General features: G+C 43.0%; 1 protein-coding gene across 1 annotated transcript in view; it reads right to left on the bottom strand.

Annotated features, from left to right (window-relative positions):
• luzp2 (leucine zipper protein 2) overlaps positions 1 to 15891 on the bottom strand; it is an 85562-nt gene that overhangs the window by 3355 nt on the left and 66316 nt on the right. The window contains exon 8 of the mRNA XM_060922815.1: positions 14976 to 15077. Coding sequence (XP_060778798.1) covers positions 14976 to 15077 — 102 coding nt within the window. The remainder of the gene's footprint in view (positions 1 to 14975; positions 15078 to 15891) is intronic.

Below are 15891 nucleotides of genomic sequence, written 5' to 3'. Positions count from 1 at the left end.
TAATGAGATGAGGGAGAAGTCTCCCCTCTAGGAAACCCGTTTGGGTTCTGTTCCAGAAGTGAAGAAGAAAATGACAGAGCTTCTGAGACAACTAACAGAAGAAGACCTCCTGCACTGCTTGGATCAATGGGAGAGCAGAATGCAGTGATGCAGACTTACAGAAGGGGAAAGGAATTGAAATGTAAATTTTCTTCATTAAAACTGAATGTCAGCACAAGTCTCATTATTTAATAGTAATGCCTTGGATATGTTCAAAAAAACCTCAGTCCAAAAATCCAGATCTACAAAAAGAAAGTGTCTCAGATTCAGAGTCGGGTTACGCGCATACTTAAGTTGATTTTTTTTCTTCTTTTGAGTATTCATTAATCAGAGTATTGAAATCACTTGAATGGAATTCAATCCTTCAAGGTTGCCAAATTTAGGGGGGACTTCTGGGGGTTTTCAATAGCATCGAGTGCATTGCCTTTAAACACAAGCACTCACCTTTAAACACACAAAAAAAATCAGATATAAAATGTAAATGATGTTTGATACATCAGTTCAAACATCAGAATGGGAAAAATTGTGATCTCAATTTTTATGTGACTTTCTTTCACTGTGGTATGGGTGTTGGTTTGAGCCAAATGAGTATTTTTGGTTTGAGTATTTCAGAAACTGCTGATCTCCTCCTTTGGGTTTTCACACACAATCAACAGTCTCTAGAGTTTATACAGAATGGTGTGTAAAACAAAAAAACACTGAGTGAGCGAGCGACAGTTCTGTGGGTGGAAACAAACGCCTTGTTGATAAGAGAGGGTCAGAGATCAAAAAATGGCCAGATTGGTTTAAGAAGGATATAGCAACTCATATAATCACTCTTTACAATTGTGGTGAGCAGAAAAGCATCTCAGCAACAGCAGAAGAACACATTGGGTTCCATTCCTGCAGCCAAGAACAGGGATCTTAGAATCAACAAGAAGTTCCTATTAAAGTGGCCGGGGAGTGTATGTCCATGGAAAACAAGCTTTATATACTGTATGATTCACTACTTTCCATGGTTACAGCAAGCCACATTGGATGTTGGAATGTAGCCCCCATGTCTGCGGTATTCTCACTGTATTTTGCCAATCTCTCTCTCTCTCTCTCTTTCTTTCTGTCTGTTTTAAAAGTTCTGTCTCTTGTGATGTCTTATGTTTAGTGTGACAGCAGCTTAGAAAACCCCTGTTTAACCAGCGCATTGCTCCTCACACTACTACACTACTGCTCTGATGGTGCTGAAGGGACAGCTCCACTTCAGCACCAGTGTTTTGGACCACAAACACCAGCATGTCCATGGGGCGGAGCCAGCTAAGTGCACACAGCTGGAGTGTCTTAAGTGGTGCCTCTCTTCCCCCTCCTCAAGCAACCAGGGGAGTTTAAAAGGGCAACGCCAATGAAAGAGGTCAGTTAAGCTTCTTCAAGACAAAGTCATTGATGTTTTTCCTCCCTCTCTTCTCAGGCCATGATGCCGACAGTGAGGACGACATCCCACAGCCTATGAGAGCTCTCCCAGGTCAACTCCCCTGCTCCACATAATGCCTGTGAAGCACTGGAGATCTGACCCGCTCACCTCGTGGCCTGCCTGCAACCCACCGCTCAGCTGGCACCTTCACCCTGCACCTGCACTTCAGAGCACCAGGCTCAAGGCTCCCGCCCCTCACTGAAGACGCTTCAACCTCTCTACACTCCCTTTTCCCCACTACCCTCACTTTATAAAATAAAAGAGCACTTTATTTTCTGCTCCACTCCACTCCTGGGTCCTGGGTCTGTGTTCATGTCCTGCAGCACTGAATCACTACATTATAATTACATTTTATTTAATATTAATAAAGCTGATATCATGCAAGAAAAATGCACTAAAGTTCAACATTGAGACTAAATGAGACACGCCTGTTTTTTCACAAGCTCCGCCCTGCATGCGTAACTCTCACGTCAGCACTTAAATCTGTCGTCATATTTGAGGTCTGAATACTGATGTGATGTGAGAAACTGCAAAAACCTTTTCTAAACATTACAGCTTCTATACGGTTTGTTGTTCCATGAAAGAGAGAAGGCAGGACATCCCTCGCTTATCCGTTTTAATGGAATGTTCAAGATTGTTACTGTGAAATGTATTTGACAAATGATTCATTTATTTTTTTTTACAACATCACATTCCAGATGCACACATTCCTGTACAGAAGGTTCAGAAGGTTCACGTACTTCTTCATTACAGTGCGGTTAATGCACACTCAAGAGCACTTTAGTTTGAAGGCATTAAAAATCATTCATGCAGGTGGTGTATGAGGCTTGGTAAATAATTAAAGTTGCATTGGAAATGTGCATTATATTATTTCTGAATGCAGAACAACCTCCAGCACTTCAGCTAAAGAGCATTTAATTCTCTGCTCCTATAAGAAGGAGATTTAATAAATATCAATAGACCCAAGCTCCAGGAAAAGAAGAAGAGAGCTGGAAATTTCAGAGAGAATTCAGACCTGCCAAGGCCGAAGATTAATAAAGCGTTGTCAAGGTAAAAAACAAACAAACAAACAAAAAACCCTGGTATATTTCAGATATAAACCATTCACAAGGCATTTGTTTGATGTAGAAAATGAAGTGTGTTTTGGTCAAGGAACCACATCGCTTCACTTTGTAATATCATCACACCACAGACACAACGGCTCAGCTGAAAGTTTTGGGAAATGCAGTGTTTCCTTGCTGCAATATAAAAGAATAAAGTGCTAAATGATTTTGACTACATTTCCCAGAATGCACTGCAGCCAGGAAGCATGTGATTGTTCTGTCAGAGAGTATCTGAGGTTTTTCTCTTCAATGTGTCACTTTTTTTTGTTAAGGGGAATGTTTAGATGGCAGCACGTACACACGCAGTGGCTCCTCTCCGTCCCAACAGAACAGTGTTTTCGTGTTTTTTGTGTTTTAAAACAGTGTGTATCTGTTCGTCTTTGTCACATCCATCAGTCTTAAGGCACACATACTCCCGTGAGTTTCTGCTCGACATCCGCAGAACTATATTCACGGATATAAATCCAGCAGACACGGAAGTGCTATGCGACTACGGTTTGCTCTGGACGCCTGCTCAACCACCGACCCCCACTCCTGCATCCAGCTCACAGTGGAAGTGCCACAGGCGGAACATGTGGAAGCAGAAGAGGGGCAAGTGCAGAGGTATCTGGGCTAGGCTAGCCCTCACTGGCCGGCTATCCCTACCATGACTCTGGCCAACATACGCTCACTGGACAACAAGCTGGATTATGTCCTCCTACTCCGCTCATCTTCTAAGTCTGTGAGTGAGTGTTGTGTCCCTGTGTTTGTGGAAACATGGCTTAACGACAGCATCCTGGACTGTGCCATTCAGCTAGCCTGGCTAACATTCTACCGGTCAGACAGAGTGCTAGTCGAGGGGGGGGGAAGACTCGCGGTGGAGGACTCTGTATTTACATCAGTGATGCCTGGTGCCGCGATGCTGTCATGGTCTGCAAACATTGCTCACCACTGGTGGAGTTTATACTTATTAAGTGCCGGCCATTCTACCTGCCAAGGGAACTTACGGCCATATTGCTGGTAGCAATATACATCCCTCCCGGCTCCAATAACAACAGGAGTGAAGCACTGAATGAATTCTATCAGCATATCAGTGAGCAGCAGACAGCCCACCCAGATGCTTTCCTCATACTGCCTGGGGATTTCAACCATGCAAACCCCAAGAGCGTGTTTCCAAAACTCTATGGACATATCAACTTTCCCACACATGGAAACAATACTCTGGACAATGTTTACACCATGCATAGAGGTGCCTACAAAGCCCTCTCCCTCCCCCACCTTGGGGCCTCAGATCACTCCACTGTTATGCTAATGCCAGCATACAGGCCTCTGGTTAAAGTCACCAAACCAGCTACAAAGCAGGTACGTGTGTGGCCAGAGGGGTCCTCAGAGGCACTCCAGGACTGTTTTTCCACCACTGACTGGAGCATCTTCAGACAGGCGGCCACCTACAACAACACTACAGATCTCCAGGAGTACACAGAGACTGTCACTGCCTACATGAAGAAGTGCATGGACGACATTACAGTCACCAGAACTATCTCCATTCAGGCAAATCAGAAGCCACGGCTGACAGGGGAAGTCCACAGGCTCCTGAGGGCTTGGAACGTTGCCTTCAGAGCTAGGGATGAGGTGGGCCTGAGGACAGCTAGGGCCAACCTGTCACGAGGCATCAGGGTGGCCAAGAGACAGTATTCCAGGAACATTGCTAACTACTTCAACGACAGCAGAGACACCAGGAACCTGTGGTGGGGGATTCAGATCATCACAGACTACAAGCCCTCGCCGCAGACCTGTGATAACTCCACCTCTGCTGAATCAGTTGAACGACTTCTTCAATCACTTTGAGGCAGACAACAGCACCACAGCACAGAAGACCCCACCACCTCCCGGCAATCATGTGTTGACGCTGTCCCCAGACAGCGTGAGGAGAGCTCTCAGTACAACAAATGCACGGAAAGCCCCGGGTCCTGATTACATTCCTGGTCGTGTCCTGAGAGACTGTGCTGAGGAGCTCACAGATGTCTTTATAGACATCTTCAATATCTTGTTGAGCCAGGCTGTTGTCCCTACATACCTCAAAGCCACCACCATCATCCCGGTCCCGAAGAAGCCGTCTCCCACCTGCTTCAATGACTACTGCCTGGCCACACTCACTCCCATCCTCATGAAGTGCTTCAAGCGGCTAGTCATGCGGCATATCAAGTCTGCCCCCCCCCCTGCCCTGGACCCATTCCAGTTTGCATATCAGTCCAACCATTCGACTGATGACGCCATCGCCACTGCCCTCCACTTAGCCCTCACCCACCTGGAGACAAAAGACTTGTACGTCAGAATGCTGTTCATAGACTTTAGCTCAGCATTCAATACAATCATTCCTCAGCAGCTCATTCATAAACGGGACCAGCTGGGACTCAACACCTCCCTGTGCAACTGGCTGCTGGACTTCCTGATGGGGAGACTACAGGCTATACGGGTCAGCAGCAACTCCTCCAGCACCATCACATTAAACACGGGGGCCCCCCAAGGATGTGTGCTGAGCCCCCTCCTCTTCACTCTGCTGACCCATGACTGCACACCAACATCCAGCTCCAACCTCTTCATTAAGTTTGCGGACGACATGACTGTGGTGGGTCTCATCAACAATAATGATGAGACAATCTACAGGAGTGAGGTGAGCCACTTGGCCATGTGATGCAAGGACAACAATCTCCGCCTGAACGTGGAGAAGATGAAGGAGATTGTTGTGGACTTCAGGAGAGTGCACACCCAGCATGCTCCACTAACTATCAATGGTGCTGCAGTGGAGAGGGTGTGCAGCACCAAGTTTCTGGGTGTGCACATCTCTGAAGACCTGTCCTGGAGCAACAACACCGCATCACTGGCCAAAAAAGCTCAACAGCATCTGTACTTCCTCCGCAAACTGAGGAGAGCAAGAGCCCTGGCCCCCATCATGCACACGTTCTGCAGAGGCACCATTGAGAACATCCTGACCAGCTGCATCACCGTGTGGTACGGCGCCTGCACCGTGTCCTGCTGCAAGACTCTGCAGCACATTGTGAGAGCAGCTGAGAGGATCATTGGTGTCTCTCTCCCTTCTCTAATGGATATAACTCCCGCCTAGGGGCGGCACGGTGGTGTAGTGGTTAGCACTGTTGCCTCACAGCAAGAAGGTCCAGGTTCGAGCCCTGTGGCCGACGAGGGCCTTTCTGTGCAGAGTTTGCATGTTCTCCCCGTGTCTGCGTGGGTTTCCTCCGGGTGCTCCGGTTTCCCCCACAGTCCAAAGACATGCAGGTTAGGTTAACTGGTGACTCTAAATTGAGCGTAGGTGTGAATGTGAGTGTGAATGGTTGTCTGTGTCTATGTGTCAGCCCTGTGATGACCTGGCAACTTGTCCAGGGTGTACCCCACCTTTCGCCTGTAGTCAGCTGGGATAGGCTCCAGCTTGCCTGCAACCCTGTAGAACAGGATGAAGCGGCTAGAGATAATGAGATGAGATAACTCCCGCCTCACCTGCAAAGCCATCAGGATTGCAGGTGACCCCACCCACCCATCTCACTGCCTCTTCAGCCTACTGCCGTTGGGGAGGAGACTGCGGAGTCTCCGGGCCAAAACCAGCAGGCTCAAGGACAGTTTCTTTCACCAGGTGGTCAGGAGGCTCAACTCCCTCCCTGTTCTGCCCCTCCTCCCCCCTCTGCCCCCTGCCACAGATTCTGCCCGCACACCCCCCTGCCCCCCTTCAGCATCTGACATCATGTCACCCTCACAACCCCCCCCAACACACACACTCTCAACATTCATTCGCACACTGAACTCAGGGACTGCACATTTCACTTTACCTCGCTCATTTGCACTATTCCGCACTACCTCACCTTAGCAGGTGTTAGTTTATTGTTTATACTGCTTATTTCATGTTTACCTGCTATACCTCAAGTGCCCTTGACTGTTATTTTATGTCCCTTTGCACCAATTTATGTGTATGTGTGTGTGTGTGTGTGTGTGTGTATGTATACAGTATGCATGTGTATGTGTATATACCTGTGAGTGTTTAGTCTATGTCTATTTCTTATCTAGTGTTTATACTGTTTATATTGTTTATTTCAGTTATTCTGTTTTTATTTATTGCATTGCCTGTTTGCACCGTGGCTCAGAGAGGACTGAAATTTCATCTGTGCTGTATGTCGAGCATGTATAGCATATTTGACAACAAAGTTGACTTGACTTTTAATCTTGGAATTTCTGAGTTGTTTTTTTTTTCTTTTTCCTTCCAAATGTTGACTTCATAATCTCAGACAATATAAATAATTTTTTCTTATAAATTTACAATTTTAATCTCAGAAACTCTGAGATTTTCTCTTTTTTTTCTTTTCTGAATATTCCCTCCTCCCTAAGCTCCATATTTGTAACCTATAATGGCCCGAGTATTCGATCATAATTTTAGGTACTAGAAAGGTTTCCATGCACAATTAATTTTTTTTCTTATTCTAGGAAAAAGATGTGATGCAATGAAATTAATAAGAATGCACTCATGTCCTAAACAGAAGTGGAGGCTTTTTTTTCCCTCCCAAGCACCTGATGGTACCGTAAAACTCCATACATCCAGCATGTTCACTGCGCATTTATACACTTCTGCACTGACCACTGAAGGAAAGCAAACACTGTTTTTAATCATTTTTTATTTCATTATCTTTAAAGTGGGCGGCACGGTGGTGTAGTGGTTAGCGCTGTCGCCTCACAGCAAGAAGGTCCGGGTTCGAGCCCCGTGGCCGGCGAGGGCCTTTCTGTGTGGAGTTTGCATGTTGTCCGCGTGGGTTTCCTCCGGGTGCTCCGGTTTCCCCCACAGTCCAAAGACATGCAGGTTAGGTTAACTGGTGACTCTAAATTGAGCGTAGGTGTGAATGTGAGTGTGAATGGTTGTCTGTGTCTATGTGTCAGCCCTGTGATGACCTGGCGACTTGTCCAGGGTGAACCCCGCCTTTCGCCCGTAGTCAGCTGGGATAGGCTCCAGCTCGCCTGCGACCCTGTAGAACAGGATAAAGCGGCTACAGATAACGAGATGAGATGAGATCTTTAAAGTGATTAATAAAGTGTTAGATTTGACACTTTGCCTGTTTATTCTTTTTGTTTTTAATCTTTTGATAATTCCTCAAGCAAAACTTTTCAGTGTTATCCCTAATGAATTTCATTAGCTCTTAGATCTCTGCAGCCGATCCCTCGCCAGCAGCATGATGCATCAAATCACGCAGATACAAATCAAGAGCTTCAGTTAATGTTCACAATGTTCAAACATCAGAATGGGAAACATTGTGATCTCACAGTGAAGTGTGACTTTCTTTCCTTCACTGTGGTATGGGTGTTGGTTTGAGCCAGATGGAGCATGAAGGTTTGAGTATTTCAGAAACTGCTGATCTCCTCCTGGGGTTTTCACACACAGTCTGTAGAGTTTACACAGAATGGTGCAGAAAACAAAAAAACAAACACTGAGTGAGTGAGTGACAGTTCTGTGGGTGGAAATAAACACCTTGTTGATAAGAGAGGGTCAGAGATCAGAAAATGGCCAGATTGAGCAGTCTGAGCTGCCAGGAAGGATATAGTAACTCATATAATCACTCTTTACAACCGTGGTGAGCAGAAAAGCATCTCAGCAACAGCAGAAGAACACACTGGGTTCCACTCCTGCAGCCAAGAACAGGAATCTTAGAATCAACAACATGTTCTTATTAAAGTGACCGGTCAGTGTAATTGTGTAGTGTTAGCTAAGTCAAACATGTATATCATGATCATTGTTACTCTTTAAGGCTTAACCTCATGGGTCTGAGGTCTCTGACCACCCATAGCAGCCATGAAGCCTTTGTTTGAATCCAGAGCGTTCCTTCATTAGTCTATTTATTGATTTTATTTAACATTAATGAACTCAAAATTTTGAAAAACTTGAAAACAAAACTCGAAACAGAGAATGCTGCATCAGTGCGTACATTTACAAGCAGGAACATCGAGTCGAGATGAGAGCGTGATGAATGTAAGGTGAGCCGGGGTGGTGGGTGGGCAGGGCTTCCAGAAAAGGTCAATTAATATCAGAGATGTCGAGTCGAGTCAAGTGGGTTTTACTATTATTCCTCTAGATAACTTGTGTCCATTGAAATGAAATTTCATTTCCTTAGGACTCCACAGGACTGCAAATACATGACAAATACACAACTGTCAATCATTCCTGATTCAGATACTGACTGGCTCATTTTACTGGAGGGGAGAAGAAGACTCTTTTGGCGTATTTTTGAGTGATATCTCATAGCAGCATGGTCTGGTGTTCAAATGTAGAGCTCCTATGCAAAATGTGTAAAAATTGATTGGTCTAAAGTAATTATATCTCGATACTTTATGAATTTGCTGTTATCTAAGACAAAATAATAACTTATAGATAAAATGGCGTCCAACACACGAGCCATAAAAAAATCATTTCGATCATCACGATCATTGTATTACAAGGTTTTTTTTTTTAATTTAAATCAGTTTTTGGTTTATCTTTCCTGCTTTTTATCCTCCTGGCATACAGTATAATGTGGGGAGATATAGCTATCGCTCTGTCCATCTGTCCATCTGTCTGTCTATAGACATTTTAGTTTCTGGAGCATAACTCAAAAATTATTAGGAATTTTTTCACGAAACCTGACAGTTATGTTAACTAGAGGAGTTGTGCCTTTTGACATTTTGGGATTTGTCATTTTTATTTTTTTCCGTATTTTCATGGCAACCAATTCAAATTAGGAAAATTTGGAGTGGGATTCCATGTGGGGGCGGGGGGGGGGGGGGGGGGGGGCATCATCTCCTGATGACTCTTGTTGTCTTTTTCGTCATTGCTCTTTTGTTTCTGTTCAAATTTTTTATATCTCCTTATTTCTTAAAAGGGAAGATTTAACAAAAAAAAGGTGGGGCAGGGGGGTTAAATGGTACGGTAGCTACTTTGAAGAATGTAAAATCTTATCTCATTATCTGTAGCCACTTTATCCTGTTCTACAGGGTCACAGGCAAGCTGGAGCCTATCCCAGCTGACTACGGGCGAAAGGCGGGGTTCACCCTGGACAAGTCGCCAGATCATCACAGGGCTGACACATAGGCCAAGTTTACATTAGACCGTATCTGTCTCATTTTCTTTGCGGATGCACTGTCCATTTACATTAAAACGCCTGGAAACGCCAGGAAACGGGAATCCGCCAGGGTCCACATATTCAATCCAGATCGTGTCTGGTCCGGTGCTGTGTAAACACTGAGAATACGTGGATACGCTGTGCTGAGCTCTAGCTGGCGTCGTCATTGGACAACGTCACTGTGACATCCACCTTCCTGATTCGCTGGCGTTGGTCATGTGACGCGACTGCTGAAAAACGGCGCGGACTTCTGCCTTGTATCACCTTTCATTAAAGAGTATAAAAGTATGAAAATACTGCAAATACTGATGCAAATACTGCCCATTGTGTAGTTATGATTGTCTTTAGGCTTGCCATCCTTCCACTTGCAAGTGGTAAGTGACGCGCATGCCCGATATGCACTGGGATCACACACACAGCGGCTCAGTCCCGAATCACTGCTTGTTCACTTCACTCGCGCGCTCTGTGAGCTGCGCAGGGCCGGAGTGCGCACCCTCCAGAGGGCACTCGCTGTTCAGGGCGGAGTGATTTGGAGCGCAGGATGCCTGCGGAGCCGAGCGTATCCGTGTATTGGTGTTGCTGTGTGCACGCAAATCGTTTTAAAAACATTAATCTGATGATCCACTGATACGGTCTGATGTAAACCCCACCATAGACACAGACAACCATTCACACTCACACCTACGGTCAATTTAGAGTCACCAGTTAACCTAACCTGCATGTCTTTGGACTGTGGGGGAAACCGGAGCACCCAGAGGAAACCCACGCGGACACAGGGACAACATGCAAACTCCACACAGAAAGGCCCTCGCCAGCCACGGGGCTCGAACCCAGACCTTCTTGCTGTGAGGCGACAGCACTAACCACTACACCACCGTGCCGCCCATATATATATTTTAACACTTTTTGTTTGTCACATAGTTCCATGTGTGTTCCAGATGTTGTTTCAGAGTTTTGGTGTCTTCAGTATAACTCTGGAGTGTAGAAAATGGTAATATGGAAAAATCGATGAATGAATAGGGGTGTATAAACTTTTATAAATTGGTATGGTGTATATACAATGAATCATTGATATGAATCATGGTATAAATCACTTAAGGATTTAATTTGCACTTTAAGAATCTACTTTTTCCCTCGCTTCACGACACATCTTGTGTTCACTGTCTTGGCACGAGTGTCTTTGTTTTGTTATACTGTATAGCCTTTGTGTTGGAATAATAATAATAATAATAATAATAATAATAATAATAATAATAATAATAATAATAATGAATCATTTCAGGTTTGCTTTTTTCTCTGTTTCACATAAATATAAAGTGATATAATTCATAAACAGAACTATGTGACCTCACCAGTTCACAAAATCTGCTTGGCTCCTTTATAAAACATTAACATGACGCTTATGAATGTGCTTCAAATCAAGTGTTCTCACCTTTAGTTTGGTGATGGAGGACATTTTATTATCTCACTACAAGAATCTATTCGTCATGCAGTTCAGGATAATCTGACTCTTAACTGGGATGAAATGTTTAAACATGATGCAAATGCTAAATAGAGGCGTCTTGCAAAAAAAAAAAAGATATACTTAAATTCCATTCATCTGGAGAATCTGCTCTACAAGCCTCTGTGAATGAGCTGTTACTATAGAAACGATAACATGTGGTTTCTATATAATCAGTAAAAACGCTGGTGAGTCATCCTGCACTCAGGAATTGTCCAATTAAGGCTGTTTTCACACCAGGCGCTTTTTTCTTCTCGAACACCAGCATATATTTTTACACATCAAATGTTCGTTTTTAGACATTATCTATACATTTCTATAGTAACAGCTCATTCACACGGACATTTGCATCAGCGAATGAACTGAAAGTGAATTAGCACATGACTGCAGGAGAGCACATCAAATTAGCGCAAACATGACCATCATTTTATTAATTCAATAATCATATTAAAATTTTAAAGGCATCATAAAAACATAAAAACATCCATCCTTCACACGCATTACAATTTCATGACCTTGATTTAGTGTCTCGTTAAGTCGTGTGCACAATTAACTGTTGGAGAATGATATCAAAAATAATTAAATGTAAAATAACAGTATGCGCTGGATCAAGTGCTGTTCAATGCTCTGATGAATAATGAGTGTGGAAGCCACTATTTTTTCAATTAAACCTTTACATCACAGGTATTTAGCAGATGCTTTTATCCTGAGCAATGTACAATGTACCCAGAGCAGCAGTTGGGGGTTCAATGCCTTGCTCAAGGGCACTTCAGTTCTTCCTGCTAGTCCAGGAAATCGAACTGGCAACTTTCTGATCCCAAAGCTGCTTCTCTAACCATTAGGCCATGGCTTCCCCGTTGATGAATGTGATCATTACAACTAGGACTATTCATGCAGCAGTATTGTGGGTGTATACAGCTCTCCAGTTAGATTTATTATTCATTATAATAGTCATCTTTTTATTTTTCATTTCAGCTACGGTTACACTATAGTTCGCGATGCCTTGTGATGGGTTAGCGATAAAAATGAGGTGTTTTGGTGGTGATGTGTACTTAGTACAGATGAGCTAAAAGTTGTGGTCACACACCAGGCAAATACTTGTCCCTTTTCTTTTGAGGAGATGTGGCATTGTTCCTCAGAGGCATGATTGAGGGTTTTGTACATATCCTCATCTGATCCCTGATCCTTTGCTCAATAGATTTCAACAATGCGTGAAATCAGCGCCAACCAATCAGTGATGATCACAAATTTGTCACCTAACCATCACCAAACATTTGCTGAATATTCATGAACCCTTCGCCCGACCAATTATGAACCTCAGCGAAGGATCACTGAATGCAGCGTAAATGCACTTTTCAAGTCTCAGCAAAGGTTAGGCTCTGCCTCACCACTCTGTCACCAAGGCTGATATGGATTCGAGACAAATAAATGCTTGGTGAAGGTTCCCCAAGCTTCAGGAAGTATTCCCAAACCCATCTGCGAGTACTTGATGCTTAGTTTGCCGATGAAAACATCACCAACAAATTTCAGTTCATGCCTTGAAATGTTTTACTTCATTTTTATGAGTCGTATCAGACGCTCACTGGCCGCGCTGTGAAAATTGTCCTTGCAGACGCCCATCTAAGTTTCCAAATCTGTCGTTGCTTAACTCTTGAATATTTTCTATCATTAAAAAGCTTATAATCTCTGCTTTCCACAGAAATGTATCTGGTTAAGATCTGTTCAGTACTTTGGGAGGAACGGCAGGTTGAAGTCGGTACAACAGAGTAAAAACTCTGCTCGCGGGACGTTGGGAAACTGCCGGTGCTTTTATTTTTGAGTCACGGGAAAGCAGTCATGCTCTCTCTCTCTCTCTCTCTCTCTCTCTCTCTTCTGTTCGGTTTCCCACTGGATTACTCATCAGTATCAATCAGATCACTTTTATAGGGATGTTCTCTCATTCTCACTGTTTCTGATGAAGGATTCAGCAACATTTTCCCTCTGCTAGTTTTGATGTTCTGATTCATGGGAGACTTTGAAGTGAGTTTTCAGAGCTTTACCTACTTATTTTTTCAACTCAAACTGATTCATGTAAATAAATAACTATTTCAGAATATAACTGGAGTTGTTTTGATGAAAAATATTGAGATCTTAGTGGTCGGAATGAGATTTTAAAAACCAGAAGTCAGAAATGCAAGCGTCGATTTCAGTTGAGTTAATGTGAATTGTTTATTGGATGTGGATCAGACAGTTTTTTCAAGGTTCGCCTTGAAACCTGTGAATATTAATCAAAATATTCATTTATATTCTTTCATATAAACACTAGTAGGCCCTGCTGAGAAATACAAAGGCCTATAGAGCACAAAGAGGGAATTAGAAATAATCTTTTATTACTTTTTTTTTAAACTGAGTGTCCCGATTAAACTTTTAAAAACCTAATTAGCATAATTCATACTGATTAAACACTAATTCAATAATTTGTTTTTACTCATTTTTCAAACTTTGTATTCAGTATACAACCATCTATATCCATGCCAATATCCATGTAAATATCTTGAAAAATAGAAAAGCTATTAAGAAAAACATTTGATCTCATTGATTAACGAGACCCATTTTGGACCATGTGACCCTCAGACAGAATATTATGGCCGTTTTCTAAAAATTAAGTCTTTTTTTCAGTCTTTGATTTGTAATATCTCAAGAATGGATAAACTAATTATCTAAAAAGTCATTCAGTTGAATGCAGAATTGAATTCTGCATTCAATTCTGAATTCACTGAGAGCAGTTTCAAGCTATTTGGACTGAATTTGAATTTTTACCTGATATGCCAACTATTTTGTCCACTTATGAGGTGGAGACACACCAAAAAAGCAACATGTGAAGCTCGGAGAACATTCACCATTCATCAGACGATTGGGGGTAGTGTGAGCAGGGCCTTATAAAGTGTCCCTTGTGTTTATGTTATATCATATTACATTTGACAGGAAAGACAAAATATAGTGTTTCCTTGTTCAGTGCAGATTTCCTATCCATGAGTTTCTTCCCCCAGGTGATACTGTGGTCTAGACGCTGTTGTAAAACCCCACCTTGGACAGAAACCTGGCAACCTCAGAGCTGTAAACTACACATGCACTTGGGCATAAACAGAACAGTACAGCCAGAAAATCAGCCATGGGTCCTGAACGTGAATACGAGCCACTTTCCCCACGTAAATATCAGAGTTAATTCCCTGACTCTGGATACGGCTCTCTGACACGGCTCTGTCAGTATGGTTGATAATGCCACGTCACTATTCAGTGAGATGAATCTCCTGTGTGCTATGTTCCTCGCCTCTGCTCATCTCCCGGCTCTGCTGCTCTGTATCTGTCTGCACTGTGACATATTGATACAGATTCCTCATTCTGTTTTAAACCTCACCAACAAGGGAAACTCATATCACACACTGTCAGGCTGATACGAAGGATATTTGTCAACTCCGAGACAATGTGGGAATATAAAAACAAGCAGTGTTTCTGACTGCACTTTACAAACAAATGTCTTTTTAACAAGTTCGATATCAAACTTTTTTATCAGTAATATACACATTTGTTTCTGCCACCATGCGGTAATTTCCCATGCTGCACAAGAAACGGAGTGGTTTTACTGTAATCAGTCACGTATTGATTTATATGCAAGCGCTTGGCATCTTGACATTTAGAGCAGAATGATGTCCTGAAACTCAACGAGCTGCATATTAGGATAATATAAGCTGTTAAAATGTACATTTGTATTAACATGAAATGTTTACCTTTACCATCTGGCAGGCCTTGACTCCTGTACCGTCTCTCCTCACCAGCTCCATGTTCACAGGAGATTTACTTGTTGTGATTCTGGGAACTTTTGGGATGTCCTTCAAGCAAAGATGAGAAAGAAATACAATTTCAGTGCAATCATACTTCGAGATAGTAAGAGAGAGAGAGAGAGAGAGAGAGAGAGAGAGAGAGAGATGCTAAAAACCTTTAAAGTTTAAAAGCAGTCACTCTGAAACTGAATCTCCAAGCTACTGTCCAAAATTTACCTTTTTATGAGATTTATTTTTTACCTAGAGAGGACAGCCATACAAACCGAACACTGTTTTTTTTTCTTTCCCCAGGACGTCACATGTCTTCAGTTTATAAGCAATTATTAAAGATATGAACTTCAATCTTCCATAAGATACGATTTTATTCATAAGGCAAAGCCTCAATATTAATTTAGCATTTATTTCAGAAGGTGTCTCCAGTGTCAGTGAATAAGCTTACTGTGAGCTGTAAGAGTAGCTGATGAACACTCAGTGGGAAGGCTTTATTTACAGGAAGGGACGTCAAATAAGCACAAATGTTGGCGTTATTTTATTAATGCAGCAAATTAAAATAGTGATGTAACATTACATGATGGCATGATAAAAGCTCCTCCTTCTTCTGCACCATGTTATGATTTCATGACCTTGATTTAGGGTTTTGTCATTAAGTTCATCAAGTTGTGTTCATTAAGAAATGCAGATGGGCCGCGAGGCCTGGACCAGAGTGACAGAGTCGCCCGCAGCAGCGGCACGAATGGCCCAGCCGAGCCGCCACAGAATGTCTGGCCTAGTGAGCTCTCACATACTAGTCTCCTCTTCTAACAAAATGCCTTGTACAGTAAGGTAAGACAAATGATGTCGTGCCCCCATCGTGTTGGGTCTC

Source organism: Neoarius graeffei, chromosome 6 (genome assembly GCF_027579695.1).
Source record: "Neoarius graeffei isolate fNeoGra1 chromosome 6, fNeoGra1.pri, whole genome shotgun sequence".
Lineage (NCBI taxonomy): Eukaryota > Metazoa > Chordata > Actinopteri > Siluriformes > Ariidae > Neoarius > Neoarius graeffei.
The sequence above is the reverse complement of the archived record's forward strand: the minus strand, read 5'-3'. Positions and strand labels throughout refer to the sequence as shown.